The sequence below is a fragment of the Peromyscus leucopus genome, chromosome 17, assembly GCF_004664715.2.
Source record: "Peromyscus leucopus breed LL Stock chromosome 17, UCI_PerLeu_2.1, whole genome shotgun sequence".
Classification (NCBI taxonomy): domain Eukaryota; kingdom Metazoa; phylum Chordata; class Mammalia; order Rodentia; family Cricetidae; genus Peromyscus; species Peromyscus leucopus.
The window spans coordinates 8,580,930-8,608,106 of NC_051077.1; the positions used below are offsets into that span (position 1 = coordinate 8,580,930).

Here is a 27,177-nt window from a genome sequence, read left to right on the forward strand (position 1 = left end):
CGTCTCGAAAAAAAAAAAAACATAAAAATAAAAACAACACCCACGTTCCTTGTGAGTTTGTTGGCAAGCTCACTCCTCTTTAGGTGAGCAGCTTTTCCCAGCATCGAGTACTTGGTGTTCTCAGAGCAGTGTGCGGGTGCCATGGGATTCTGTGCTCGCCTCTGGGCCGCCAGTTCATTTGGGTGGTAGATGGAGGTACAGCATGGGCATCAGCTTTCAAATGATCTTACCCATTGCTGCCTATGATTTATAGTTTGCACGGGTCCTGGCCTCACTCGATCTTAGGTGAGCAATCCTGGAACTCTGGAGTTAGGCAGAAAAGCCGAGTTGACTTGAGTGGCACAGCCCTTTTGGAAGTAAAGCTTCAGCATGAGTCTCCAAATGCTTGTGGTGAAAGTACAAGGGACTCGAGTCATTTTTCCCATAATTAATTGCAGTTCTGGAGGTCTGCCCCCCTCTCCCCAGCCCTCTTGCCTTGCATGCACGGCTGTTCGAATGGAAGCTAGTGGAAAATTCCTGTCCCCTTTCACTCCACTGCCTGAGTTATAAAAAGCATGCCATTCAGAACTGACTTTTCTTCTGCACGCTTAGATTTTTACTCACAAAGTGAAAGGGGGGGAGGTGAATTTTAAGAGCTGTGTTGTACTTACCAGCGAGTGGGGTTAGTTAGGGGCTGCAGTACGCTCTGCATCACAGAGCAGCTGGCCCTGTCTGCTCCTCCTTTGGGGGCTCGTATTGGTGTCACTGAGACCATCTGAGTGCGCTTGTTTTTCAGAACCACAGTGACATTTGTGCCACAGGTTGCTCAGAGCCTGCCCTGCCTGGCTCACTTGGTGGGAACGAGGGGCAAGCAGAGAAGATGACAGTAGCAGAAGTTTTCTTCGTATGGTTAGATCTGCTGGTCTGTCAAAACATGCATCCTCTTGCCCCATTGTTAGCCCAAAGCTCACTGTGGTTATCCTGTGATTTGGTCCTGACCCCATGAACCACTTTAATTTGATCAGCGCGGTACAGGGCTCTTGATAGCTTCCCTTGGCTCTAAGAATTCAGTTTCGAATTTAAGAAGTGTGGGTGCCAGCTTGAACCCTGCAGCTCTGCAGCTTACTGAGTCCCCTGATGAAAGGGCCTGCCCTGGCTGGAGTTTGGCCGCTTGTCTGGGTCCACATTCTGAGTATTTGGTTCCTTGGCATCTTGAACCCTCCTGGGGTGACTTTCAAGGCCAAAGTTAGAGCTGAAGTGAAGGATTTGCCCCAGCACTTTTCCTGCGTTCCAGGATTTTCCAGCTGCTAGGTGCAGACCTCCCAGGATCTTTCCTCATTCCTAAACCCTTCAGCCCCCAGCCTCTAAGGCTTGCATTGCCTCTGAGGGCCAAGTCCCTACTAAGAGAGCAAGTGCCTTCAAAATGGCAATGGAAAATAGGAGTTGGGGTCAGAATCCTCCTCTCTGTCATCATCCCCAGCAGCCAGGAGTCCCACGTGGGCCAATTTCAACAAAGGAATGGCACCTCCCTTGTGTGTTTGGGTGATCCGAGGAACTGCTCAGGCAGCAAGCTCTAGGAGAGTGGATATGAGTCCCATTCGGTGAGCACACCTGTCAGATGGCGGTGCTCTCTGGAAAGATGGAGTAAAGGAAGAAAACTCCCAGAGCTCACAGAAGCAAGCTCTGCTTTGGAAAACTTGTGTATGTCAGTCCCTCCCCCACCCCCACCCCACCCCCAATAATGAGAAAGGAAGGTGGCAGGGGTGAGGTAGCAGCATCAGAGCTGAGTGAGCAGCGCCAGGACACCAGGGCCCTTCCTCCCATCCCCACCTCACTCTTCCATCTCTTCTTTCCAGTCATCTGTTGTCTCCGTTCTAACCTCTGACCATAACCTTGGGGAAATTTATTATATTCGTACTTAAATCCCCTGAAATAATCCCTCACTTCAGAGTTCTCCCTCAACACCTCCAGAATGAACACCGAAACCACTGCTCAGCATGGGCTCTGAATGGCGAATTTCATTAGAAAATAAGTTGATCTTGGAATTCACGCCAGACTGCTTTTAAGTCATTCTAACAATATAGACTCCAAAGATAACAGTGCAAAGTATGGCACATGAGTTTGGCCAACAGAGAAGTATTGAAGTGTTGACTTCCATAAAAGAGCACACACATCCACTTGAACTAGTACACATGGGTATGGAAATTGTGCTGTGTAACAAATCACTCCCCAGTCACCGTGGGAGCACATTTCAATGCATGCAACAGCATGAATGAGTCATTGAAAAAATAAAACCACTGAGCAGAAGTATAGACTGCACTGCTCCAATTGTATGAAATTCAAAACATGGTTATATAAACCTATAGTTGGTAGCAAAATAAAGATTAGCCTTGAGCAGAGAGGACCCAACCGGGGAGGAGGACATAAAAGTCCTCAGCTGTGCTGGACCCTCTCCATGTGCTGGGCCGGGGTGTCATCACACAGACATGAGAGAGTATATTCATCAGACTATGTACGTGGCATGAGTGGGCTGCGGGCTGTGTAATTTCCTCCTTGAAAACTGAACTGAGTTTCATAATAAAGCATAGCACAGAGTCTAAGGCAGCTTGGGCCGCAGTCCAAAGCCGAATACTTAGAACCCTCGTCCGGTGGGTGAGTGGTGGACTAGGGGAGCAGGGGCAGTGGGATTTAACTTGCTCTGCTCTAAGAGTGGCCTTTGCATCTTCCTAACTAACTTGTTCATGATCCTCCCTCCCTCTGAAAACCTCACCTGTCCTCCTCCTCTCTCCAGATCTCTCTGCACATGGGTCTTACAGCCTGGGGAGCAGCTTGCATCTGTGGTCCCTCAGACTGAGTTACGTGGAAGTTAAATCCCATGGACCCCAGAGTTCTGCTTCTCAGTCTGGGTCCTGTGAAAAGCAGAGCTTGAGGGAGGCGGGACAGCCACAGCCACTGGCCGCAGGGTTCTACGTGTTCCCATGTGGAGGTAAGCCCTGCCTCGCAGCTCCTGTCCCTCACGCAGCGGGACACCTCCCATGTCTGCACTCACAGCCAGACAGTCTACCAGAACTGGGTCCCTGTTTCTCCTCCCTTGTTTCTTGCTCTTTCAGCATGACAGGTGTGCTCTAGAAGAGGCAGCTGTGTGCAGTGACAGGATGGCAGGTTTAGGGAACAAAGTGAAGTCTGCTGTGTGTCCTGAGGACACAAGAGGAAGTACAGATCAGCCAACTAAGGCCATTGGAAGTCTGCGTTATCACAGGAAGCTCTGAGGTGAAAAACATGCGTCGTTTGGCCATCTGTGCTGCCCCTTCCAGCGTGTTCCTGAGCTGAGTCTCTTCTCTGAATTGAGAAGAGAGCATCTCCCTACCTGGGTGTAAGATAGACAAGACATGGAGATTCATGATATCACATGATCTGTATTTAAAACTGTGCAATTAAAAGGAGAAACAGATACAGATTTGCCATTATTACCTCCATCCAAAGGGAACCATATTTAGTATGGTCTAAAGTTGATTACACATTATAAAATGAACAACTATTATCTAAGCGAATAGTTCTGATTAGCCTTTATTTTTAACTAATATATTTTTGTCTCAACTATCACCACTTTTGAGAACATTTCACTGTACAATCTAGTTAAAGTTATACTTGTCAGAAATTCTTGTTAACCCTTTATTAAGGTCAAATAAGTTTTTTAAAAGGAAAATTGAATCTGTTCCTTCGTAGTTAAAAATAATAAGGAATTTCACAGACATACCACAAATGTTAAACAGATAATTAGCTTGTGGTTGGAATTTGATGGTTCTGTGTCACTCAGCAAAATGTAATGTTTCTCTAGCATCATATTTGCACCAAATTTTCCCATTACAGAGCCCAGTTTGTTCAGGGAACTTTAAAGCTACATCTGTATCTAATAAGTGCTCAAGATTCCAAAGACTAGATAGTCTAATAAAACTCAAGACTCCAGTTATCTTCAGACTAATGTTTATCATTATCTAGTAGATACCCCAAAGATTGATATCATCTGTTGATTCTAGAACTTTAATAGCAGGGGGAAAAATGCTTTCAGAAACCCAGAGAGAAATCAGAGGAAACACTACCTCTGAGTAATTTTGCATCTTGTCTGGCCAGGCATGCAGGTTGACTGGTGAGCGCCCAAGATCCCTGTCTAGAAGGTACTATGGAGCTATCTGTTAACACTGATGTGTTTCTGACTTTGCTGAACAACAGAGCATGCTGAGACACGCCCTCCCAGTTGCAGATAAGCTACCATAGCCTAAAGTGATAAAAATGCGTTTAAAAAGAAGAAGTGGCCATTTTAATGGGCTCACTGTGGGACCTGTGAGTACAACAGGAACTGGAAAGGACGGGTGGGAGGAAGATGTCGTGTCGTGGACAACTGTCGGCACACCCATCTCCTAAGAGGCCCTTTGTTAGGAGATATGCAGAACGAAGCCATTGTACATGTTTGCTCGTAGTCCTCCTGTTCAGTGTGGAAAGTCACTTAGGCATGTAAGAACAGAGATGCACTCTGTGGTCCCTGCCTCAGACAGCATAAAAGTTGGATAGAACCAAAACCTTTAAGTCATGTGAGCTCTTGTACAGATCTTGATAAGTGTGGCTCTGATCTGATATCATTAATGAACTTATCACAGTTGCAATTTGTTGCTTGTACAGCATCTGACAATTTCCAGTGCACATCTGCTCCCCCACCCCCTGTTGTTGGAAACATGTGACTGTTCTGTGAGCTCACCACAGTTACCCTAAGAAAGCCTGTCTCATTCCTGGAGGTACAGAGTCCTGCTTTTAGCCAGTGAACTTAGCAGAGTGAGGCTATGGGTGACTAAGCAGATACGGAGTGGCTAACCCTGCTCTTAAAATACCATTGAGTAAGCGGAAGAAGCTCTCTGGAGGACTGCATGTGTGACTCTCAGTACAGGGCATTCTGCATGGACACTGAGGGAACAGACAGGAGGGATTGGTGGCTGTAGGGGGCTGTCAAGGGGAAGTGGAGTTGAGGTATTGAGGACTTGGGGGGCATTGGAGACATTTTGTATGAAATGCTGGAACGACATAGAAATGTCACTCTAAAGCCACAGAATGAACTCAAGATTGCATCATGGATTGTGGCTGATAAATGTGCCCGTGCTGGTTGACCCCTTTTAGCAGCTCTTCCCCTCCAGTGTGGGATATTGATAATGAGGGAGGCTGTGTAGGCAGTAGCTAGGGAATCTCTGCTTCCATCTCTAATCTCTAAACTGTGGTCCTGGAACTGCCAAGCACACCACACATACATACATACATGCGCGCGTGCGCGCACACACACACACACACACACACACACACACACACACACACACACACACAATAAAAGGCCAGTGGAAATGTTTGACTTTACACCTTCAGGTTATAGCAGTGAAGTCAGCCCACTTCTGTCAGAGTCTTCTAATGGTTTGTTTTGTGGTTAAGTAAATGTGCAAACACGGACAACCCGGGGAAGTAACCCCAAAGCAAATCATATAATGATAATAACATGGACACAACCATAAGCTTTTTACACACACATTTAGATCTCTCTTGCTCTTTGTGTAGAATGTCTCTATTCCATACCCTGGATGAACATCAAAGTGTTGTTTCCACACCCACCCCCTTACCTCCCATTGCTTGAGTCTGGCAAAATTCCTGAGGCTGGCTCTGGCCAGAAACAAATTGTCTGAAACAATCTTAATGTTTTCACCTCTTTCCCTTCTGGTTGGTGGTCTTGAGAGCCCAGAGGCCCCTCAGCCAGAGTGGGTGGGCAGCTTCCCAGCTCCCTGTCCAGTACATCTTGGAACAGAAAATCAGATTTTATGCTAAAGGCCTTTTAAAGTGTCATACAGCCCAGCAAGTCATGCTGAGACGGGTGGCCTCTTTGCTGTAAATCCACGAGCAGACAATTTCAGGACATATTTCCTCCTTTTTGCTGTTGAGCGTTACTCCCAAGATACTCTCTAGGCTGCCAAAGTAGAAGTCTTTAGTTTGTGGCAATTTCAGTGGGATGCTGTTAATTGATGGCATAAAGAGGTGAAGCCAGAGTTGGGGCCATGGCTCAGATGTAGAGAGGCTCTGCCTGGCATGCTCAAGGCTCTGGTTCTAATTCCCAATATCAAACCAACCAACCAACCAAAAAACTAATCAGACATGAGTCTGAATCCAGGCTTAGCCTTCCTCTTACAAATTTGCAAGAATAGTCATAGTGAGGGTACAGATATGTGTCCTGGAAGGCTCAGAAATCCTCTTAGGACAGGGTGATATGAAGGTGGTCCTCGGGGCCAGACTGATGAGCAGACCAAGCCACCCAGTAAAACTGAGCTGCTCCCGTCAAAGAACGGTGGCGAATTGGAAGAGGTGTCCACACATGCCCAGTTGTCCTTGATGGAATGTGACAAAATACTTGGGGAAGCCTGGGTGTTTGCTTCCTCTAGCACCTTATAACAAAGGCCAATAACAGTAGTAAATATTCAACACAGAAACTACTCATCCTCTGTGAAACTTCATTAGTATGATAAAATAATACATTTTCAAGACATATGTCTTAGTATCTCATCCCATAAGAATTCTTCATTTTCTTTCTTTTTTAAAGAATTCTCTATTGTCCATACAGATATAAAATATATATTTCCATAAAACTGTATTTTAAATGATGGACTATATTTTTAATTTTGTTTCTGGTTGCATTTTTTAAAACATTGAATGTTGGTTTAATATTTTCTTACATTATCAAATTGATTCCAAAGTTTATTTCCAGATATGAAATGTTGTTCAAAGGGAGACCTGAGGCAGAAAAATTGCCCTCTGAGGACCCTGGTGGGGACAGGACAGAGGGGGCACTCTGTAATTGATTCTCCTTGGATTGCAAAGATAATAATTCTCAATGTTGGAAGAATGGTGCTGGGTAAAGGATTAGGTCCACTTCTCACATCTTTGTAGGCTCACATCTTCTGCCATTTGGTACAGGCTAGGATGTGAAAGTTAGGTAATTTCATAAAGAAATATCTAACTAAAATACCCATGTAGAGACATCCAGCTAGCACACCAGACCTAAAGTTTAAGTGGAGGAGGGAAAGACTTGTCCCTTTTTTTTGTTTGTTTTTCAAACCACGTGATATAGTCATTTTAGTCCCATTAAACTGGTAAACTTTCATCTTACAACAATGCCCATGTTTTAACGGTTTTTATTTTCGTCACTCGATTTTATCCCGTCTTAAACATGCATGCAGTGCTGGTGGTGTCCGGCTGTCTGTGGTCCTGCCCGTGCTAAGGATGGGAGATGGGAGACAGTCCGGGTGGCTTTCCAAGGCACAGTGGAAGAGGGAGAACAAAGATGACTCCTGAAACGTATATTGCCAGTCGTTCACAGTGGTGGACTGTGGAGTCCAGGATTTTATCTTCCGTGCACTTCTAGAAAGGGCCTGGATCTGGGTGTCATTCCCAAGGCTTTGCACACATGCTTTCTCTTGGTTATCAGACACAGCCCTTGTTTTTACGGTCTGGACAAAGTAGAACGTCCTGCTTCTGCTTAGCATAGAAGGTATTGCTCGATGCCTTCCCTCCTCTTTGTAACCCCACCACCATCCTCACTTAGAAAGGGCAAGTCCCACCTGTCTGCCTGATGGGAGAGTTGTCCACTTCGCTGGGTCTGCCGAGTGAGAGATGTGCATATGTTACGTTACTGACTCTGGATGTGGGCCAGGTTGCTGGCCCGTTCAGGTTCACTTCCTTCTCCATCTCTAACTACAAGTTAAATTATTGGCGAGTCTGGCTATATATAAACATTATCCTTCATTCCATGTACTTTAAAATATTTGTCTGTAGACATTTATGTTATATTGATGTGTTTAATGAGTTTTTTTTAAAAAGCTATGTCTCATATAGCCCAAACCTGCCTTTGAACTTGAGAGGTACTTACTGTGTATTGGCCATTGCCAAAACATGAAACATGTTCATTCAGAAATAATTGTGATTTTCATTTTATAGTAAGTTCCTTTGCAGTGAAAATTTACATTGCCCTCACACACTGTCAACACCCCTGCCCCCCTGCCCTGAGGCTCCTTTCTCCAGACATATGTTCATCTGCCAGAGTGGTGCAGGTCTGACTTCACAGGCCTCTCCAGGCCACATTCTCAAGCAGTCAACTCCCCATCCACTTACCCCCAGCATCCAGAGCAAACACTTTCTGGATGCTTGGAGCCCCTCAGTCAATATTTTTTGAGCAAATAAATGAACTTTAATGGCTCCGACTCTGAACCAGAAACACCTCCGGATTGATGATGGTATTCGCTCACTCACGTCATCAAGCTTAGGAAAAACATGGCACTTCTGTCCGAATCCATATTCATATGCCGCTGTCTGCCCTGCCTGGCATCTTCCCAGCTGTGGCAGGTTCCCCTGCAGTCAGAGGAGGGCTACACACTCTTCCTCTCTCTTGGCTCCTGATGACCTCTAAGAGCATGCATGGTGTTATCACACCAGTGTATAAGCTAGTTTACAAGCTTACGTGTGGAAGACTGCACCCACCATGCCTGTTTAGAGATAACGAGGAACTTTAAAGTGAGCTTGGGCCAAGCATGCTACCCTACCTCCTGTTCTAATGTCACTGCAACTGCTTCAGAGATAAAAGCCTGGCGGGAACTGAGTGGATTTCTTTATATCACAGAGAAGACTCTAGAGAAGTGATTCTCAACCTGTGGGTCACAACCCCTTTGGGGATCAAGTGACCCTTTCACAGGGGCCACTTGAGACCATCAGAAAACAGAGACTTTTATATTACAATTCATAACAGTAGCCAAATTATAGCTATGAAGTATCAACAAAAATAATTTTATGGCTGGGGGCCACCACAACATGAGGAACTGCATTAAAGGGTCTCAGCATTGGGAAGGTTGAGAACCACTGTTCTGTGTAAGAGGTTCCTTCATGTCAGAAGAAGACATGGAAGAAAACTGGCAATGTCTAGCTCAGTCCTGTTTTTGAAGGGTATATTCCACAGAGCAGATAGTCCCACACACACAAATGCACACCCACTGTCACAGAGGCAGAGGGTACTGTGTCGTTATCATAAAGTGATAGAAAAAAATCTGCAAAGTTGACCCATGATTTAGTAGTAGTCTGCTCATAGTCCATTGCAAACACTGTCTTGATCCCAACTCAGGATGTCCTCATTTCATGGGCAGTTATGGAAAGATACAAAGTCCCTCCGTCCATCCCTGCCATAACTGCCAGCCCCTGCACTCTCTCTCGCCTTTCCTGTCCTCCTTGCTCCCATACACACTGGCTGTAATCCGGGCGCTCCTTCCCCCTCAATCCGCTCTCGCCCTGACTCTTTCCAGGTGGCCCCCCTTCCCCTGCTCTTCGCCCCATACACACTGGGCTTTAACTCAGGTGTTCCTTCACCTCACGCCTCATTCCGTTCCTTCCCCCGGCTTCTCTTCTCCAGCCTCTTTTCTTGTCACCGGGTAAGCCAAGGCGTGTGCTGGCCATGGTGTAACAGCACAGTCTGTGCAGTGGAAGGGAGGGTGCGCGTCATTCTGTTGACCGCAGTGAACAGCTAGTGTAAGTCCTGAAGGAAGGTCTGGAGAGAAGGAGAAGGAAGGGTATTCTCCTCTCCTCTCGTTTGCACAACCTGACTTTCTTCTTTTGGTTTTTGTCTTTGTTGTTGTTTTTAAACAGAGTCTCACTATGTAGTCCTGGGTGTCCTAGAACTCACTACGTAGACCAGGCTGGCCTAGAACTCACAGAGATCTGCCTAGTGCTGCCTCCCACGTACTGGAATTAAAGGCGTGCACTTTTGATTTTAACTTTACCTATGTCTTTCTTAATATTTTTATTTTTTAAAATTGTCTATATGGTGATAGGATTGTTTTTAACGTGTCCTTTTAAATACAAATACAGAAAAATTTAGGAGTGTGTGTGTGTGTTATAAGTTTATGTACACAAGTGGAAGCCAGAGTCAAATGTTAAGTGTCTTTCATAGTTGCTCTCCACTTATGAATCAAGGCCTCACTGAACCTGGATCTCACCAATTCAGCTAAACTAGCAAGCTCCAGGGCCCTGTCTATCTCTGCACTACCCACCAAATGCTGGGGTCACAGATGCATTTTAGCATGCCTAGCTTTTACATGGGTCCCAGGGTTATCATACTCATGTGGCAAATGGGTCAGCAACTGAGCCATCTCTCCAGCCCCAATTTTTCAGTTATGTGTTAGAATAAAGTAAGTACCGTGGGCCTCATTATCTGTGTCAGCTTTCAGAGAGAGGGACTGGCTTGCAGATGAACTTCTGAATTACAACTTGCTTGTTAACTGTATAGACCCATTTTAATTAAAGCCAAATGAGCTTTCCAGTATCGGCATTCAAACTGAATGGATTGTCTCCTGTCTCAGCAGGAAGTGAGGTATGAAGGAAGTCATTTCCTAGCTCGAAGCCCTTCAGACTAATCAGCTCTATAGGGTGACACCCAAATAGTTGATCCAGCATGTCCAGTGACCCTATTTGATAGGCAGAGACCGCCTAATTATAGAATATAAATTACAGATCCATGTATAGTAAACATGTATCCTTATGCACCGTAAGGATTGGCATGTACTGTGATAGCCACACTCTTGCCGTGGCAGCACACCGCTGTAGTGAAAAGTTACACACTGTACCGTACCTGCACTCTTTAAACACACTTACCCTTCTCAACTTAGTGAAACTTACCCCCCAACATGCCTCAAAATGATGATGCTAATATATAATGGCCATAATCATAGTAGTTGTTTCCCTGAGATCTAAAATAGGTAGTTTAATCATCTTATCAAGATGCAAAAAAAAAAAAATGCATATTTCCCAACTCAGAATGTAATTCCTGGGGGTTTAGTTGCTGTTCTCCAGGCTTCAGGGCAGCACATTGACCATAAGTGTCACAGAAAAATGGTAAAGAATACTATGCATGATCACACACACACACACACACACACACACACACACACACACACACACACACACACCATGGGAAGGTCCTGAGGGGCTGAGCGCCTCTGCAAACCCCTTGTCGTCATTTGTTTTCCCAGCAACTATGTTTTTAGGAGCATAACTGCCTTGGTCCCCCTGCATTGGACTGATGAATTGCAGTTTCCAGACCTTTCTTTGAGGATATCTTATTATCGCTTTTAAAGAAAGAAAAGGATTGCCTTTCCTGCATTGCACTTGTGTTGTTTAAAAACCAGCACTGAGAGGCTGGTGGCAGAGGAAATGTTTACATCAAGCTAATAAGCATTAGCTGTGTTTTTCAAGTCACTTTGTCTTAAAGTGGCCGCAGGGTTCATAGCTGTTTATAAAATATACGGCATTCGGTAGCGTGAAATAGTTGTTTATTTCCTTTCCATACTTCCTCTTGTTGGATAAAAAAAAAAAATACGTTTGACCTACCCAAATACAGTGCATGTTGGTAAGCTGAGAGGCTGTATGAAATGTGTTTGAAATCGCTGGGACAGAGGTTTGTCCTCATGGTTGATCACCTGGTAGAATGGGGTCTGGCAACCAGGAGTTTATCTTATACTTGCTTAACCACGCCATGGAGAGTGAGCTTTTGTTCCATTCATGTGCTCCCCCCACATTCATTCAGAAGGCTGACACTTCCTTTGCATGACAGATTAAAGGGGCAGTGTGGGCCCTTTTGATGGTGTTGGTGGAGCTTTCTTAGCTTGAACTCCCTGGGCTGTGCTTAGCGCTCAGAAATTGAAGTGCTATTCATCTGCCAAACTCACCGAAACTGTGCCTTTATTTTCCTTCCTGACAAGTTTTTGAAACTCCTGGAAGCCGAATGGTTCTTGGGTGAGTTTTGTGTGTAGATCAGGGAGGGCAAGGAAATAAGGAAACCTTTTTAAAAACAGCTCAAGAGAAAACACGTGAAACAATGAAACCGAATCATGCTTTTTCTTTCTGTGATAATCTATAAATAGGTGTTGGTCATGTTGTTGCTCTTTTAGTTATCAGGCTTATCTGTGGTTCCATTAGATGTTATTTTCTTCCCTCAAAGAAAAGCAGTGTTTATTATTGCAGGTGCCAAAACACGGAGGAGAAAAACAAGCAGAGAGATTTCATTTAATCATTCCGAGTGGGTTTCATATTTACTTTTTGCTTTTGTCTCCACGCCTGGAGCCCATAAACCAAGTGAATGAGCTGGCAAATTGCCTTTCTCAGGTGCACGGCTCAGAGCAAGAGCAGGTGCTGGTGGGAGCAGGTGCCGCCACTGATGAGCAGATAAGCGTGCCGCCGCCGCCCTCCGGGACAGTTAGCTCAACCACTAGAAGAAGGGCTTTCGAGATGCCACTGTGCTACTGTTCAAATATTTACAAATAGACTCTGGGAGGGAGGAGATTGCGGCCACCTAGCTTTGAGTTCCTCCTCCCGTTCTCCGCTTTGCAAAGCCCCACAACGCGGGTGGTTTCCCGTGCAGGAAACACAAGCCCAGGTATACCCAGCCCAGGCTCCGCTGAGCAAAGAGCAGCGTTGCCCTCAGCAAAACATTTTTTTCCCCGTTTGGTGACTGTTTATCTTAGCAGAGGACTTGGTAGTCGTCAGATTAGAGTGTTTACTAGAAGGATGTGCCTTCCTCCTCTGTGGAGCTCTGCTCACCAGTATCCCCACCGCCACAGTAGATGTGGAAGGTCCCTGAAAGGGAGCAAGACAGTTGCCAAAGAATCCAAAGAGATAAGCAGATACCTGGGACCCCTCACTACCCCAGACGTTGGAACATGCCTTGTCACACCCATCAAAGGTCAGTGTTCAGATATCTGTGAATTTTGGAAAGGAGGAAAGCTGAGGAAATCACTCAGGAAAAAAAGGATTCTGAGGAGGATTTTTCTGTTGTGTTGCCTGTAGTCCTGGGGAGTTTTTGTTTTCTGTTCTTTGATTTGAACGACTCCCCTCTCTCCACAAGATTAGGGCTGGCAACACTCATTCATTTAGACTCCAGTTTCCAGCGAAAGCTTGTCTACTTCAGAAAGTTGGGGTATGCATGAGAAACACAGCTCTATTCTCAGATTAAGGAAGGGTGTCAAACCAAAAGTTTATGGAGAAGTCTGAGAAAAATAAATTATGCTTTTCTGGGAAGAAGTAGTCATTGAAGTCCTCCATCTTTGAAAAGATTTATCTGACTTTAAATAATTACCTTGTAAGCATGTGATGTCATTGTCATAACGTTTAACGATTCATCTACTATCTACATGTTTTGTTTCAACTTCCTGTGGAATACATATGGTTCACATAAAGAAAACTCCAGGGTCATTTGAGGTTTTGTAGAAAACAATCATTTGTGAAAGCAAAACAGACCTTTCAATGTCTTGTTTTGGTTACGCTCTATAAAAAGGCCATGAAACAGAGGGATCGTTGCAGCCCGGAGAACAAACTGTCAGACCCTCTCAGCCCAGCGTGACTTGAGCATCACAGCCCCACGTGGGGACAAGCTCACAGCCTGTCTCTGGAACTGAACCGGGCTGCAGTGTCTCCGGGACACTTGGGAAACACAGCCCCATTTCCAGATGGCAACCCCTTCACGGCATACGCAGCCCTGAGACTCGGAGAACACGAGGTTGGCTCTATTTAATTTCCTCTCTTTTACCGAGAGTCATAATCTATTTTCGTAAAGAAATTCAGGAAATTGGTAAAGCACTTGACTCCATCCGTTAAGTATCCGTAATTAACATGATTGTCACGTTTTTCCTGGCTCCGTGCTGTCTTGTTCACGGCCTCCCTCACATGCCTACAACCCGCTGAGAAGATCCTGGGAATGGGTGTCACTTAGCCCCAGCTAGTCAAACAGAGCCGCATGCGGATCTGCAGAGAGGCACACTTCCTCTGCTCAGCTAGTAAAGATTCCTAAACTCAGGGATGTTTCTGAACAGATGCTGGCATTCTTTTCAGACAGCCCCTTTATTGCTCTTCACCCTATGACTACTTTACTCCAGGACAGCACAAAAGAAGCCGTCCTTCACTCGAGGATGCTTGCAGCCCATCTCCATAGCCCCAGTCCTGCCTGATAAAACCAGAGCTGTTACTTCTTGCTCGGCAGAGCCAGCCCACCTTCCTACCTTCATCAGCCACTGTGTGTTGTTCTCTAGAATGTTCTCCAGCACCTGCAGCCTTTGTACAGAGTCGTCGTAGTCGAGGGGTGCGTCCCTCTGCACGGCATTGGACATGTAGGGGCTGGAGGAAGATCGGCAGCTGTCGGTCTCCGGCAGGAGGAATGTGTAGCTGCAGGGCCCGTTCTGGACCTGGTACTGCCTTTTCCCTGTGCTGTCCACACTCTTCCGAAAGTTATTGTAGGCTGAGGCCAAGACAAGATCACAGCCAAGAGTCAGGAAAACAATCTGCCACATTCTTTCTCTCTTTGGGTTATAAACTGTGAGCTCAGCAAACTTGCAGGCACGTACGCGTCCTCAGCCCTCAGCTGCTGTCTAGAGCACAGGGCTGTGCTGCGTGAACAAGTCCATCAGTGAGAGCCTTCTCCTCCCGTTCCTGAAGCAGGCTTGACTCCCAGGGCTGTCTCTTCTCTTTCCCCCGGCACACAGGGAGCTGTCCTGCAGAGGAAGGAGCAGCCCCGCTCACTCCAGAGGTCTGCACAGACTCTTTGTTTCTACCCCGAGTCTACAGTGTCAGTATCCGAATCAATCACTTTCCTTCCCTTATATGATAAGTTGATAAGAGCAGCCAGACATGTGCAGCCAGCCGCTCCGCCCCCTGGCTCACCCACTATCTTCCTGTAGGGGGTCACTAGCCAGGCAACAGGAAAAATCAGAGCATAGTGCTTGCTGCCCCGAAGGACTGTGCACTGCAGAAGCCTTCTGGGAACCAGGACCAGCCACAAGGCCCCTGGGCATGTCATAGGCACCACCCTAATTGTTTCCTAGAGAGAAGTTGGGGCTCTGTTGTCTGTCCGCTCATTCGCTGGCTAAGCTTGCAGAGTATCTGAGGTAATGACTTTAATTTTAAAACACAGTGAAAGTTTCTGTGTTTTCCTGTAGGAATAAAACTACAGCTATAACAGGACTTTGTTTTTGTTACTGTAAATATAAAGAGTAAGACCAGCCAGCTCTTGTAAACTGTGCCTTTTCAAAGGGGGGTAGGGTATAGTCCTGTTGGTATTATTTGATTTTTTTTTTTAACTATTAGATAAGCTATGCATAGTTTTTATTTTAACCCAGTTTGATGTTACTAAATCTAGTTACCAAGATCAGTTTCTCAGCACTTACAATTTGTAACTTAAAACAAAATAGCCATTTAAATATACAAATAAGCTTAAAATACTTTGGCCTCATTAATGATCTATTAATTTACGGTAGATATTTAAATGAAGTTTATCTAGAGGGAACACATACCCTGTCCTTTACGGTATTGGGGTTTGCTCAGGGATCCATCGTTCTGTGACATGTTATTAATTAAATTAGTCCCAGTCAATGGACTCAGGCAAAACACTTTCCCCTTTTAATTAAGTGCTAAATCCCTTGGCCATAAAAGTCAGGGGCTGTGCTGACTTCTAAGGCACTTCCAGCCCTGTGGCTCTGCTGATCCGGACTCACTTCCCCCTTCATAACTAGATCTTAATGCTCCAGAGATCGGTACTGTGCAATCTCCAGGATTTGGTGAACTAACTCGGGACCGTATCTGCCTCCAGAAAGCCCAGGCAGCTCCACAGAGTACATGCTCGGCTTCTGGAGGTTACAAAAGTTCGTGACTTTAGATCATAGGTGAATCTGGCATCTGCACAGAGAATTTTGTTATTCACAGAATCAGTTTAGAAGAGACCTAGTTAAATCTTTTTAAAATGCATCCTATTAACAGACTGGCTACCAAGCTGCCACCAGAACAGGGGTCCTTATCCAAAAGTCCACAGGCAGATATAATGGGGGTCCATGAACTTGGAGAGAAGAAAAGAAAAAAGAAATGTATTTCAGCAAGCTCTAACTGAAAATTCAGCTTTTCCTGGATAAATGAGGAATTAGCCAACCATACTTTCCCATCAGTGGAGATATGTCCATTCTTACAGACTCCTCAATCCTCACACTTGTTAGAAGGGACTCACAGGTGTTCCAAACTACTAGAGAGTTCTGTGGCTCCGAAAGGCCAGAACTCATGCTCTGCACAGACGGTTAGTAGGCGAGGAGGTTTGACTCCTGAGAGATGATGCATGGTTCCTTGATGCCGCTATCCCTACTCAGAACACCCAGGAAAGAGTAGGCAGGCCTTCACTTCAGGGCTGTGTGTACTTAGCAGAGCTAAGCTGCTCTCAGCCTCAGTTTCCCTACTTAGAAAATAGGATCCGTTCTTTCTCTGTGGAATTTTCTGGATTAAGTTGATCCATAATGGGCACAATTTAAGATTGCTAACTCCCTTTCCTTACAGGCTCGTTTATTAAGTGGAGATTATTTGTTCACCATCACACAGTAGCTCCGCTGTTCCACACTTCCTCTCTGATTCTGAGCGAGGCAATAGCAATGGGTGCAGATCTTTTCTTTTGTTTGTTTGGAAAAGCACAATTCAAGGCTTTAATATATGGTGTAGGTTGGAACCATTCAATAGTGTTCCAGGCAAATCAAGATGCTTTACAAGAAGAAACATGGAAAAAGAGATCATGCCAATTAGCAAGTGAAACACTCTGCTGGGCAAAGGGTGACTCACACCAGGACTTCTGATCCAGAGGGGATCGTGGGACAGGGAGGGAAGGGGACCATAGGCAGAGCACTATGAGAGTGCATAGGGTAAGGCAACGCCACCTCCTGGGGACACCAGGCCTCAGTGCTCTTGCTATGGACACTGTCCTCACCGGTTCCCCCAGAACATGGTAGGAGCTGTTCTTCATAGATTCTGAAATGGAAACGATTAAGAGTGGAGTCAGCAAGGCTTCTTTGAGGAATGAGATGGTAGAGGCTTCGAGCTCTGTGGACTGCCCCAGTCTCGATGACTGTATCAGCAAATCATGGCAGCTGCCGGGCAGCTCTTGGCCTGCCAGAAGAGGGCTTTATTCGTGAACACAGCACTTCACATTTTTTATTATTTTCACACCCGTGAAATACTCTTTTTTGTATATTTTTCAATCATTTAAGAATGTAGGGGTCAGAGCAAGGCATGATGGCACATGCCTGCAGTCCCAGCACCCAAGAGGTTATAGCAGGAGGATTGTGGCAGGCTCGAGGCCAGCCTGGGCTACATGGAGACTCTGTCTCAAACGAAACAAAGTAAATACACACACAAACACCCATGTGCATAGGTGCTATTTAAAAAAAAAAAAAAAAAAGCATTTCTAACTCATACACTCAAATAGGTTATGAGTTAGAAGCAGGGGGAGGAGTCAGCAAATCCATACCCTGGGGATGGGACATATTCAATGAGGCCACTCGCTGTTGAGTCTGCATCCAGGGTGAAAAGAAGGCCCTCACTTTACAGTGTGGCAGATGCCAGGCCAGGGTCTAGTACAGAGCCCAAGGAGGAGTGACACTTTGAAGTGCTAGGAAAGGGACGCCATCACAGAGCAAGGAGTGACACGTGGCAGCCCCCAGAGCCACAGGAACTCAGAGGGGCTTACATAGTCAGAACTGTGGCTAGACTGCTAGGAGAACTCACAGGAGACCCTCACGGAACACCAGCTCCAGGGAAGCCAGCAGAAACCGAAAGGGCCCTGCTGTTAGCGCCACCAGCCAATGGCCAATGATTCCCACCATGGCTTGGGGTAGCGACTGAGCATGCTCAGGCCCCTCCATCCTTTTCTGTGATTCTCCAGTGTTCCTTTTACACAGAACCTTTGGCCTTAGTCACTTACTGACAGGATTGCTGAAGCAGATGGAGATGCAAACTGAGGGATATTGACACTGGTTTCCTAGAAGCTGCTCTCGGCCCCCATTGCTTCTGCGGAGCAGCTATGCATGGTGCGGCTTTTTTCCATCATTATGCGTATTTTCTGCCATGTTCCATGTCATCAGCTGAAACCTCACAGCCCCATTTATCCTCTCAAGAACTGTCTCTGGGGTCTGGAGAGAAGGCTCAGTGGTTAAGAGCACTGGCTGCTCTTCCAGAGGACCCGGGTTTAATTCCCTGCATCCATATGGCAGGTCACACTTGTCTGTAACTCCATTTCCAGTGCTTCTGACACCCTCACACAGACATGCATGCAGGCAAAACACCAATGATCATTAAAAAAAAAAAAAAAAAAAAGAGTTGTCTCCAGTTCCCATTAAGCCATTTGATGGTACCAGAAAGACAGAGTTACCATTTCCAGAAAGGAAGCCATCTACAAAGACCTTAAACAAAACAAAACTACAATAATTTTATTAATTCTCTGGGAATTTCATACAATGTACTTTGAATATATTCACCCACCCATAGCCATCCTGTCCACCCTCCCACCCAGCTTTGAGAGGATAATGATGGTAACAAGTTCTTCTTCTTTGTCTTCGTCTTCATCGTCGTCCTCCTCCTCTTTCTCTTCCTCATCCTCCTCCTTCTCCTCCTTCTCTTCCTCCCTGTTCAGTCCAGTTATTGTTGCCTAGCTAGTCTTGAGAGTGGAGCCTGCCCTACTGTGTGCTCAACCTAACAGGGGTCACATCATTTAAAAATCATTGCTTCTCCCTCCTCCCAGCTATTGTCAAATGTCAATAACTTCAGCTCATGGTGGGATTTCAGCCCACCCCTATGCTGGGATTTTGGATGGCTGTTGCTTGCACAGGCCTTATGCATGCTACCACAATCAGTGTGAATTCACATGTGTATCAGCCCTGTGTGTCTGGAAAACACTGGTTCCTTGATGTTATCAACTGCCATTGGTTCTTACAATCCTTCTGCACATTATTCCACAAAGAACCTTGAGTCTTGTAGGGAAGGATGCATCACAAAGACGCTTAAGCACCACCCTTTGGCATCATTTCATCCCATTCAACTGAGGTCAAAGCTACAGGGTCTCCTTGTAGGCTTTGGCTTCCCCAATTCTTCAGGAATCTAGTATCTCACAGATCCCCTGCTGTCAGAATCCTGGAGTCAGAGTACTCAGAGCCTCTAGTTTGCCTAGAGTCACCCAGAAAATGATTGGCTCTGTGGAAATAGTATCCTTGGAAGCCAGGTACTTCCCACTTTTAAATCAACATGAAGTGGGCAGCTGCCACGCGACCCATGCCGGAGGGCATTTGTGAGTAGCTCCCATGGTCTCCGCTGTCAGGGTGAACCAGTTTACAGAGTGTCCCTAGGAGTGTTGTCTTTGTTAGATAAGTGGGTAGACCCAGGGCCTCTCGCCTGACCTGGAAGAACATTCGCCCTCACCACATAACAAGGGACATTTAACAAGAGCCTGTGTTATTAAAAATGCACAGAGCACTCAGACCCTTTACAGGCATGGGGTCCCCTGCACGTGGATCTGGATCACAGCCATTCCCTGCAGAGCTAGGCAGGTCCTTCTGAGCCAGTCCCCTGTCTGTACCCTCACCAGGCACAGCAGAGTCCTCTCTCCATGCCATCACTGCCTACAGCCCTGGCGTGCTGACTGGCACAGGCACATCTGGCCAGCCTGGACTGGAGTTTTGGAAAGTGCCTTGTTGGTATATAAGAGACTCTGCTGAATTACCCTACAGGGTGAAGCTGGGACACTGTGTCTTTGCAGTCAGAATGGCACACTTGAGACTCTCGGGCGCCTGGCATGTGAAAGTGGGGAGAGAACTGAGGGACCTCTTGGCCATCTCTCCTCCTGCCCTTGGCATCTTTAGAATTGTCAAATAATTAATATGTTTCTCTATACACCTCAAAGTTGGTCTGCAGGGAAAAGCATTAGGCATTCACTGGACCTAAAACTTGCCAGGGAAGTTTCTGCTGTTCTCTTCACATTGTCTGCAGCCATTAATGAGAATCAAGGGAACAATTGAAACTGCCCCCCAACACATACAAGGGGTTGGGGGGAGATAGTAATATTTCAGCAGTCCCTGCACAGCAGTACCTTGGCGTGGCTTCTTTCTACTCGGTGCGTGTCGACCTCGATCTGAACAACACAAAGGCAGACTGTGGCCATCAGCAAAAATGTCAGCACACCAACTCCCACCACTCCTGAGCGGCCAGCATGCCCATATGGAGCCCAGAATCTGGGGTCCCGTGAGGTAATCCCCAGCTGTCGATTTGAGAAAAGTACCAGAGGAAAGCCCCTTGAAGAAAAGTTCAAAGAGGCACACAGATCCTTCAATACATATGGAGTTTTTCATTCCTGTTAAAGATGAAGAAATCAAGGCTCACTGGGGTGAAAAGCAAAGACTCCTGCCAGCCAAGTGCATCCATGGAGCCTTCCTTTTCATTCATGTAATGCCATTGAATATAAAGCCATGGGATGTATATGTGTGCATATGTGCATGCGTGTGTACATACATGCATGTGTGTGTACATACATGCATGGTCCTCATGCTCGTTGAACAGGTACTATCACTCACTGAACTGTATCTCCAGCCCCTAAAGCAATAATTTTTTACTTCAGTTTTAACAAGGCAAAAACCCAACTTCCTTTGGAAAGGATTGAGACTTGCTGTTTAGTGCTGGCTGTCCCCCCTGTATGGTACGGATACTTCTCCTAATGACAGAATCCTTGTCATGACCCAAAACTGAGCTTCGGGGTGCTGCATGAAAGTACAAGCTTTTGTGAATAGTGCAGACGTGGTCATGGGGAGGGGGCAGTCCTGTGATCACCATTAGGGGGCAACCCTGTGTGAGTACACAAACTCATTCATCAGTGGAGACTTAGAATCCAGATGCTGGAAGCCCAGCATGTGTGTCCATGTTTCGGCTAGCTGTGTATTCACATTGCCCCCACATACTCATTTTTCTGGCTTTCATAATTCCTTCCCAATTTGTCTCTTTAGCTTCTTCCTATATTCGCAGCTAAGAATGTGATGGGCCTGTGAAATAAAATATGGTGCCAATTGGAGCACATTTTCCTGTTCTTGTTGGAAGTATTTGTTTGTGTGTTTATTTATGTTTGCTGTATGCACATAGCGTTTGACATAAAATAGCTGGCCCGGTATATTTAGAGCATAATTAAGTCACTGGCTTAGAATTGGGCATTGACTCTGTGGAATTCACCTTTGTGAGAGGTGAGGAAGTGAATATTTTGTTAAAATCATTCTCTGACTGCCAAAGGAGGGAAGGACGGTCTGCCAGATGTGTTTTCAGGCCACTTCCTTTCCTGGGAAACAGCCATTTCCGCCTACCGCCAGCATGTTTTCATCTCCGGGTAGATGGTGACAAGTACGTTAAAAGGACTACAGGGTCTGTAGCCTGGGCCTGTCACCCTCAGTCCCCATCTTCAGCCCAGCTGTGTGACTTCCATTTGACAAAGAGCTACAGACCTGGTCTGTTGATGAGTGCATATGAGGGCAAAGTGAGGGGCTGTAAGAAGATCATATGACCTCTCAATGCCTGCCATTCCTGTTTAGTTATATGAAAAGGTACCAGGTGCTCACTCACTCTCTTATCCGAGTGTTTACCATGAAATCATGTCTGAATGACATTTAGATAGGATAGATTTTTGTTTGAAAGAAACTTAAAAGATTCTCAAATTGTTTACAGTGTGCACCATCAGGACCCAGCAGAGCATCCTGTTAAAGGGCTTTCAGATCTGACAGCCACACTGCATCTTCTAGAGCCCACGGGCTCTGAAAGGGGGAGCTTTTTATTTATTAGAAACTTGAGAAATATGCAAGTAAATATTTTTTTAAGATTACACCACGAATTCCTCAAATTTTTAGGAAGATTTCAGTTTATATAATTATCCTGTTGTATAAAGTTATCTCAAACACTGTTTGATTTTTAAATATTTTCATTCTAATATTTTTTGTGGAATATTTACCTCTCCATCAAAAAACAAATGTCAGAAGGGTACAGATACAAATCACAGCTTTGAGAAAACGGTGAGTACAATTCTCCAGCAATGAGTAAGCGCCAGCCTGACATCTCTGCATTTCCTCTCTGGAGGAAGAAACGGTAAACATTCTTTGTAAAAGATTCCTGTGCCAGTGATGGCTGTTTCACTTATGACCTGAATTAAATCTTTGCTTTGACACAGTACTTGATGTTTTGAGGTAAGTTTATTAGATAAAATTCTACATTAAATCCATCTAGACAAGCTTTTGAGAGTTCGGATCCTACTGCTCTTGAGAAATGTGTCCAGCCTCCCTTCATGGCCATTCTGAATGAACTGTCTGCATCTCTCCACAGAATGAGTTTTCATTTCAAGTGGCTTAATGCCATCTAGATTAATCTTCTTTTAATCTAAATTTATAAATTTTATCTTAATTATTGAGAAACATTTTTAAAAAGAGATAAAAATGCCATAGTAAGTATTCACATTTAGATATATTATCTCTCTTGGTTATAAGTTAACATAAATAAATAGCTTATGTCAAGGTTATTTTTTTAAAAAATGCACATGACCCTCATTTGCTATTCCCATCCATCTGGCTGAGTTAATATGAAAACTTTCTGTGGGAACTTACATTTGGTTATGGACTTACATGGACAAAAGTAGTTTTTAAAAAACTGTATCACAACTATGATAAATAGTTGGGCATAAAAGTTACAGTCAAGGTTATAAGCAGTCATGATGCTTGCACTTAGGTGCACAAAAGACTCCATGCTGTCTTTATCCCTGTGTGGATCCAGTTGTCTCTTAATGACTAGGTCTTCCTGGTTGTCTGCTGTACGTATTCTGTGCTTTTCTTTCGGACGCCTCCCTAAGCCCTAGTCTGGCACCCGCTAGCACTCCCTCCAAATGTTCCCAGTCCAGGCAAGAGCACAAGTCAAAGACAGACAGTCACAAAAGAGAAATGAAAGGAGACAAATTGGACAAAGACCACAAAGAGAGGACATTTATTAAGTATTAGGTACCAGTTCCTGACATCTGTTTCCCTCAAGAAAAAAAAAATGCAATAATGTTTTTGAAGTCTAAAAACAATTCTATTAGAATATTTACAGAAAAAGAAATTATGTACATTCTCCCCAAATCCTGATGCCTTTAAATGGCCTTTTCTTTTAGTTTATATGCCAAAAAGTCTTGACTAAAATAAAATACTAAGCCAAAAGAAAACAGCAAGAAAAGTACCTATTGCAGAATGCTAACATCAAATCCACTATTAATGCTCACCTGCTCCCCCTGCTGGTCTCCTAACAAGTGACCCACAAGACTGTCAATAAAGTCATTAATAAAAACACTGGGCAGTTTAAGACCTAAATCAGCTGCAACTCGTAAGTAACCTGGATGCTGTCAGTCATAATGTAAAATAGCACATCAGGGACAGAGCCTTAACGTCTGTGCACACAGGCACACACATGTAGTGTGCACAGCATGCACAGCAATACAGTTACCAGCCCCAGGACATGAGCCGTGCTTTGTGACAGAAGTCCTTGTTATCAGTCTCCAAAATGAGTGGAGTTTGAGACCCAGCTGCCTGCAGCAAGGTCCCACTCTGGAGAGGCAAAGGGATGCTGTGCCAAAGGCATGGCTTGGTGGCACCAGCAGTGAAGTTCATACCCCCAGGGAAAGCAAGTGAATGTTAAATGAACTGCGGGAATGTCTTCAATGTTGGTTTTGCTCCCAACTATTTACTTAATCAAAAAGAAGCCATCTCCCCAATCCTGACTTGCTCCACAGAGCAAACTAAACTGAGAAACTACATTCCATGCTGAGAAAATTATTTGTACAATTTAAAAAGGAAAATAACATTACGGGCATTAAAAGAAATTGACTATAGTCGAACAGAGGGATGGTGAAGGTGTAAACTTTTAGATGGTGCCTGGAACTCACTCCTAAAGCATCTGCTCAGCAATTGGACCCTACCCAAACTCTACCAGTGGAGAGTTTGAAGCAGGAGAGTAGCCCACTTTGATCTAGAAGAAACTCTGAATGCGGTCCCATGGCAGATATTACGGTGGCCTGAGCTTCGGTGTTAATGCAAGGCTTGCAGACATTTGAAAGGGAGAATCTGTGTGACTGCTATGAAGAGTTTCAGTGATTGGGATTGCTTGCCTAGCATGAGCAAAGTCCTGAGTTCCATCCCCAGCAGCATGGGATGTTTTAGGGAAGAAAAAGGAGTAAGAAATTTCTTACTTTAACATCTTTAAATGTTGGACTAAAGAATCATTTTAATAGCATGAACAATATGACAAGACAATAATAAAATATTAGTCTTATGTAATACTGTGGAGGGTGGGAGCATAATGAACATGGTTAAGCAGATGTCTCCATGGTAGGATGAAGCATCCTTTGGGTATATGCCCAAGAGTTGTATGGTTGAATCTAGAGGAACAACACACTGATTTCCATAATGGCTGTATGAATTTTCACTTCCACCAGCAATGCATGAGTGGTCCTCTTATTCCACATCCTTGGCAGCATGAGCTGTCACTTGCTTTGCTGATCTTAGCCATTCTAACAGGTGTAAAATGAAATCACAAAGTAGTTTTGATTGGCATTTCCCTGATGGCTAAGGATGTTAAACATTTAAGTGTTTCTCAGCCATTTGAGTTTCCTCTATTGAGAATTCTGTTTAGATCTATGCCACATTTTTAATTGGGTTATTAGATGTCTTGATAGCTAGTTTCTTGAGTTCTTTATATATTTTCAGGTAGTAGCTCTCTACTAGATGTGTAGTTTTTAAAAATCTTTTCCCATTCTGTAGGCTGCCGCTTTGCCCTAGTGATGGTGTGCTTTGCCTTACAGAAGCTTTTCAGTTTCACGGGGTCCCATTTATTAATTGATGATTTTAGTGCCTATACTAATGGTGTTCTGTTCAGAAGTCTTCTCCTGTGCCAGTGAGTTCAAGGCTGTTCCTCACTTTCACATCTATCAAATTCTGTGTATCTGGTTTTTATGTTGAAGTCTTTGATCCATTTGGAGTCTTGATCCATTTTAAATTTTTCTGAAGGCATCCTGGACTGGTGATACCAATTCTCACCCAGCCCAGTTGTGGTAGAAGCTGATGAGAATCCTTTCTGTACCTTCCCCTCAGCTTTCAAAACAGCTTAACAGTTTCTTAAGGCAACAGAGCAGCCCACAGATAAAAATAATAAAAACACAAGCAATCCTATGCCATTAGCAAAACCCAACAGATAAAAGAAATAGCCAAGAGCCAGGTTAGCACAGCCTTCACAGGGAATGGATCCATTCTACCAAGTCACTTCACTTCTTGCTAGACCAGTTTCTTGAGGCTGCTGCATAAAGTACCACGGACTCAGACTTCCAAGTCAATGGCTAGCCTCTTGAAGCAGTCTTAACTGACATCCCTGCACGTGATGTGGATAAAAGAAGCTGTCTGTTTCTCAGAGCTCCATGGCTGATTTTCCTCTGCTGAGTGCTGACGCTAATTCCATGAGTGATCCTTCACTGAAGGCTCACAAGGGCAGGCTGTGTGCTTTCTGACATGCTATCTCTGGTTCTAGTTTCTGCTCTAGAAGATACTCAATGAGAGAAATAAGGAAGACTCGGTCCAATTACTAAAAATGTCAAAAGAGTCCAAGGGGTATTGCAAGTGATTCAAAGTAGAGTTACATCTGTAGGATGTAATGTGTAGCTTAATTCCTTTACATTAATTTGTCATTTGATTTAAGGAATATATATACATTGAGGTTTGGATTGTATTACCCCTAAATCCAAGCTGAAATCCTATCTCCAAGGACCTCAGAATGTTACTTTATTTGCAGTTATGGTCATTCGAGTATACTGAACTAGGCTAGAGTCATACTGAAATAGTGTGGGCCCCTCATCCAACACGACCAGTATCTTTACAAGGAGATGGTCATGTGGAGACAGAGACAGCCTCTGAAGATGCCATGTGACATTGGAGGCAGAGAGCAAGTGATAGTACCCCCAAACAGCCATCAGCCTCCAGAAACCCGGGAGAGGCCAGAAGAGATACCATCACAGGCCTCAGGAGGGACCATACCTACCAATACCAGGACCTGGGACATTCTGGCCTCCAAACCATGGGAGCATGAATTTCTGTTCCCTAAGCCACTCAGTATATGGCAGTTATGATTGCTCCGATCAACTAGTACAGCCTTCAAAACAATTCACCTTCAGAAGGACATTATCATATGCCTCCACCCAACTAACCACCTGATTCTCGTGCTTCCGATTTAACCTGAGGGCAGAGAGCAGAGGGGACCCAAGCAGTTCTGGCTTCTAATGATAGCAATAGCCATGCCCAGCTCTTGCAAGAGTTTCCTGGGAGGACTGCTGATCTGCAGTTGCAGCCAGCCTCTAAAGGGTCAGGCCAAATGTCATGTCCTCTTTGAAGCACTCCCTGTCCTTCCACAGGCAACTCAGGGTCATTGTACTTGAGGTCAGAATAGCTCACCATCTCCACTATGTGATGAAGTCCTACCTGAGGCTGTGTACAGCCTGATGCAGCCTACTGCTGCTATAAAGTGATTCATGCACATTCGTCCGCTGTGCCTGCAAGGGCATCTACCATGAAATGAAGACATGCAGGTGTAGAGCTCCTACCCATGCTGCCAGTGTTTGTCTCTGCAGCCTGTGTGACAAGAGCCCCTTTTCCATTCAGCCTGCAACTTCTGCCACTGGAGTGGTATTCTGCGGAAGCCCAAGATGATATCCTCAGTCTCAGCCACCTCAGGCTCCTGCTGCAGTAGAAGAGGACAAGGTGCTAGGTGTTTGTCATGAGTCCCTTGACTGGGAAGTGTTAATCTAAACATTCAGAAGCCCTCTTTCCTCAACATCTGCAGCTCCTGGCATCTTGACTCCTCTCCCAGGAGTTCTGCCCTTTAAGCAGTAGTGGTGTGCAAGTCTGTAATGGAAGCCTCCATCTTCTCTTCATCTCTCATGGTCTAGAATTTGTTTTATTCTAATGAAACCAAGAGGCAGCAGCTCTGAGCCAAATTCAACTATCAGGTGTACAGCACCTGACATAGAATAAATTCTTCCCAGGTAAACACATTCAGAGATTCCATGTGGGCAAATGATCTTCCAGCAGACGTGCTACATCTTGCATTTAAAAGAATGTTATCAGAGCCGGGAGGTGGCGATGCACACCTTTAATCCCAGCACTCGGGAGGCAGAGGCAGGTGGATCTCTGAGTTCAAGGCCAGCCTGGTCTACAGATTGAGTTCCAGGACATCCAGAGCTGTTACACAGAGAAGCCCTGT

The 27,177-nt window shown here is 45.0% G+C and overlaps 2 protein-coding genes across 2 annotated transcripts in view; one reads left to right on the forward strand and one right to left on the reverse strand.

Moving 5' to 3' along the window:
- Angpt2 (angiopoietin 2) overlaps positions 1–14,966 on the reverse strand; it is a 51,292-nt gene extending 36,326 nt beyond the window's left edge. The window contains exon 1 of the mRNA XM_028882068.2: positions 14,091–14,966. Coding sequence (XP_028737901.1) covers positions 14,091–14,378 — 288 coding nt within the window. The 5' untranslated portion in view covers positions 14,379–14,966. The remainder of the gene's footprint in view (positions 1–14,090) is intronic.
- The window catches only part of Mcph1 (microcephalin 1), a 207,893-nt gene that overhangs the window by 131,469 nt on the left and 49,247 nt on the right, over positions 1–27,177 (forward strand).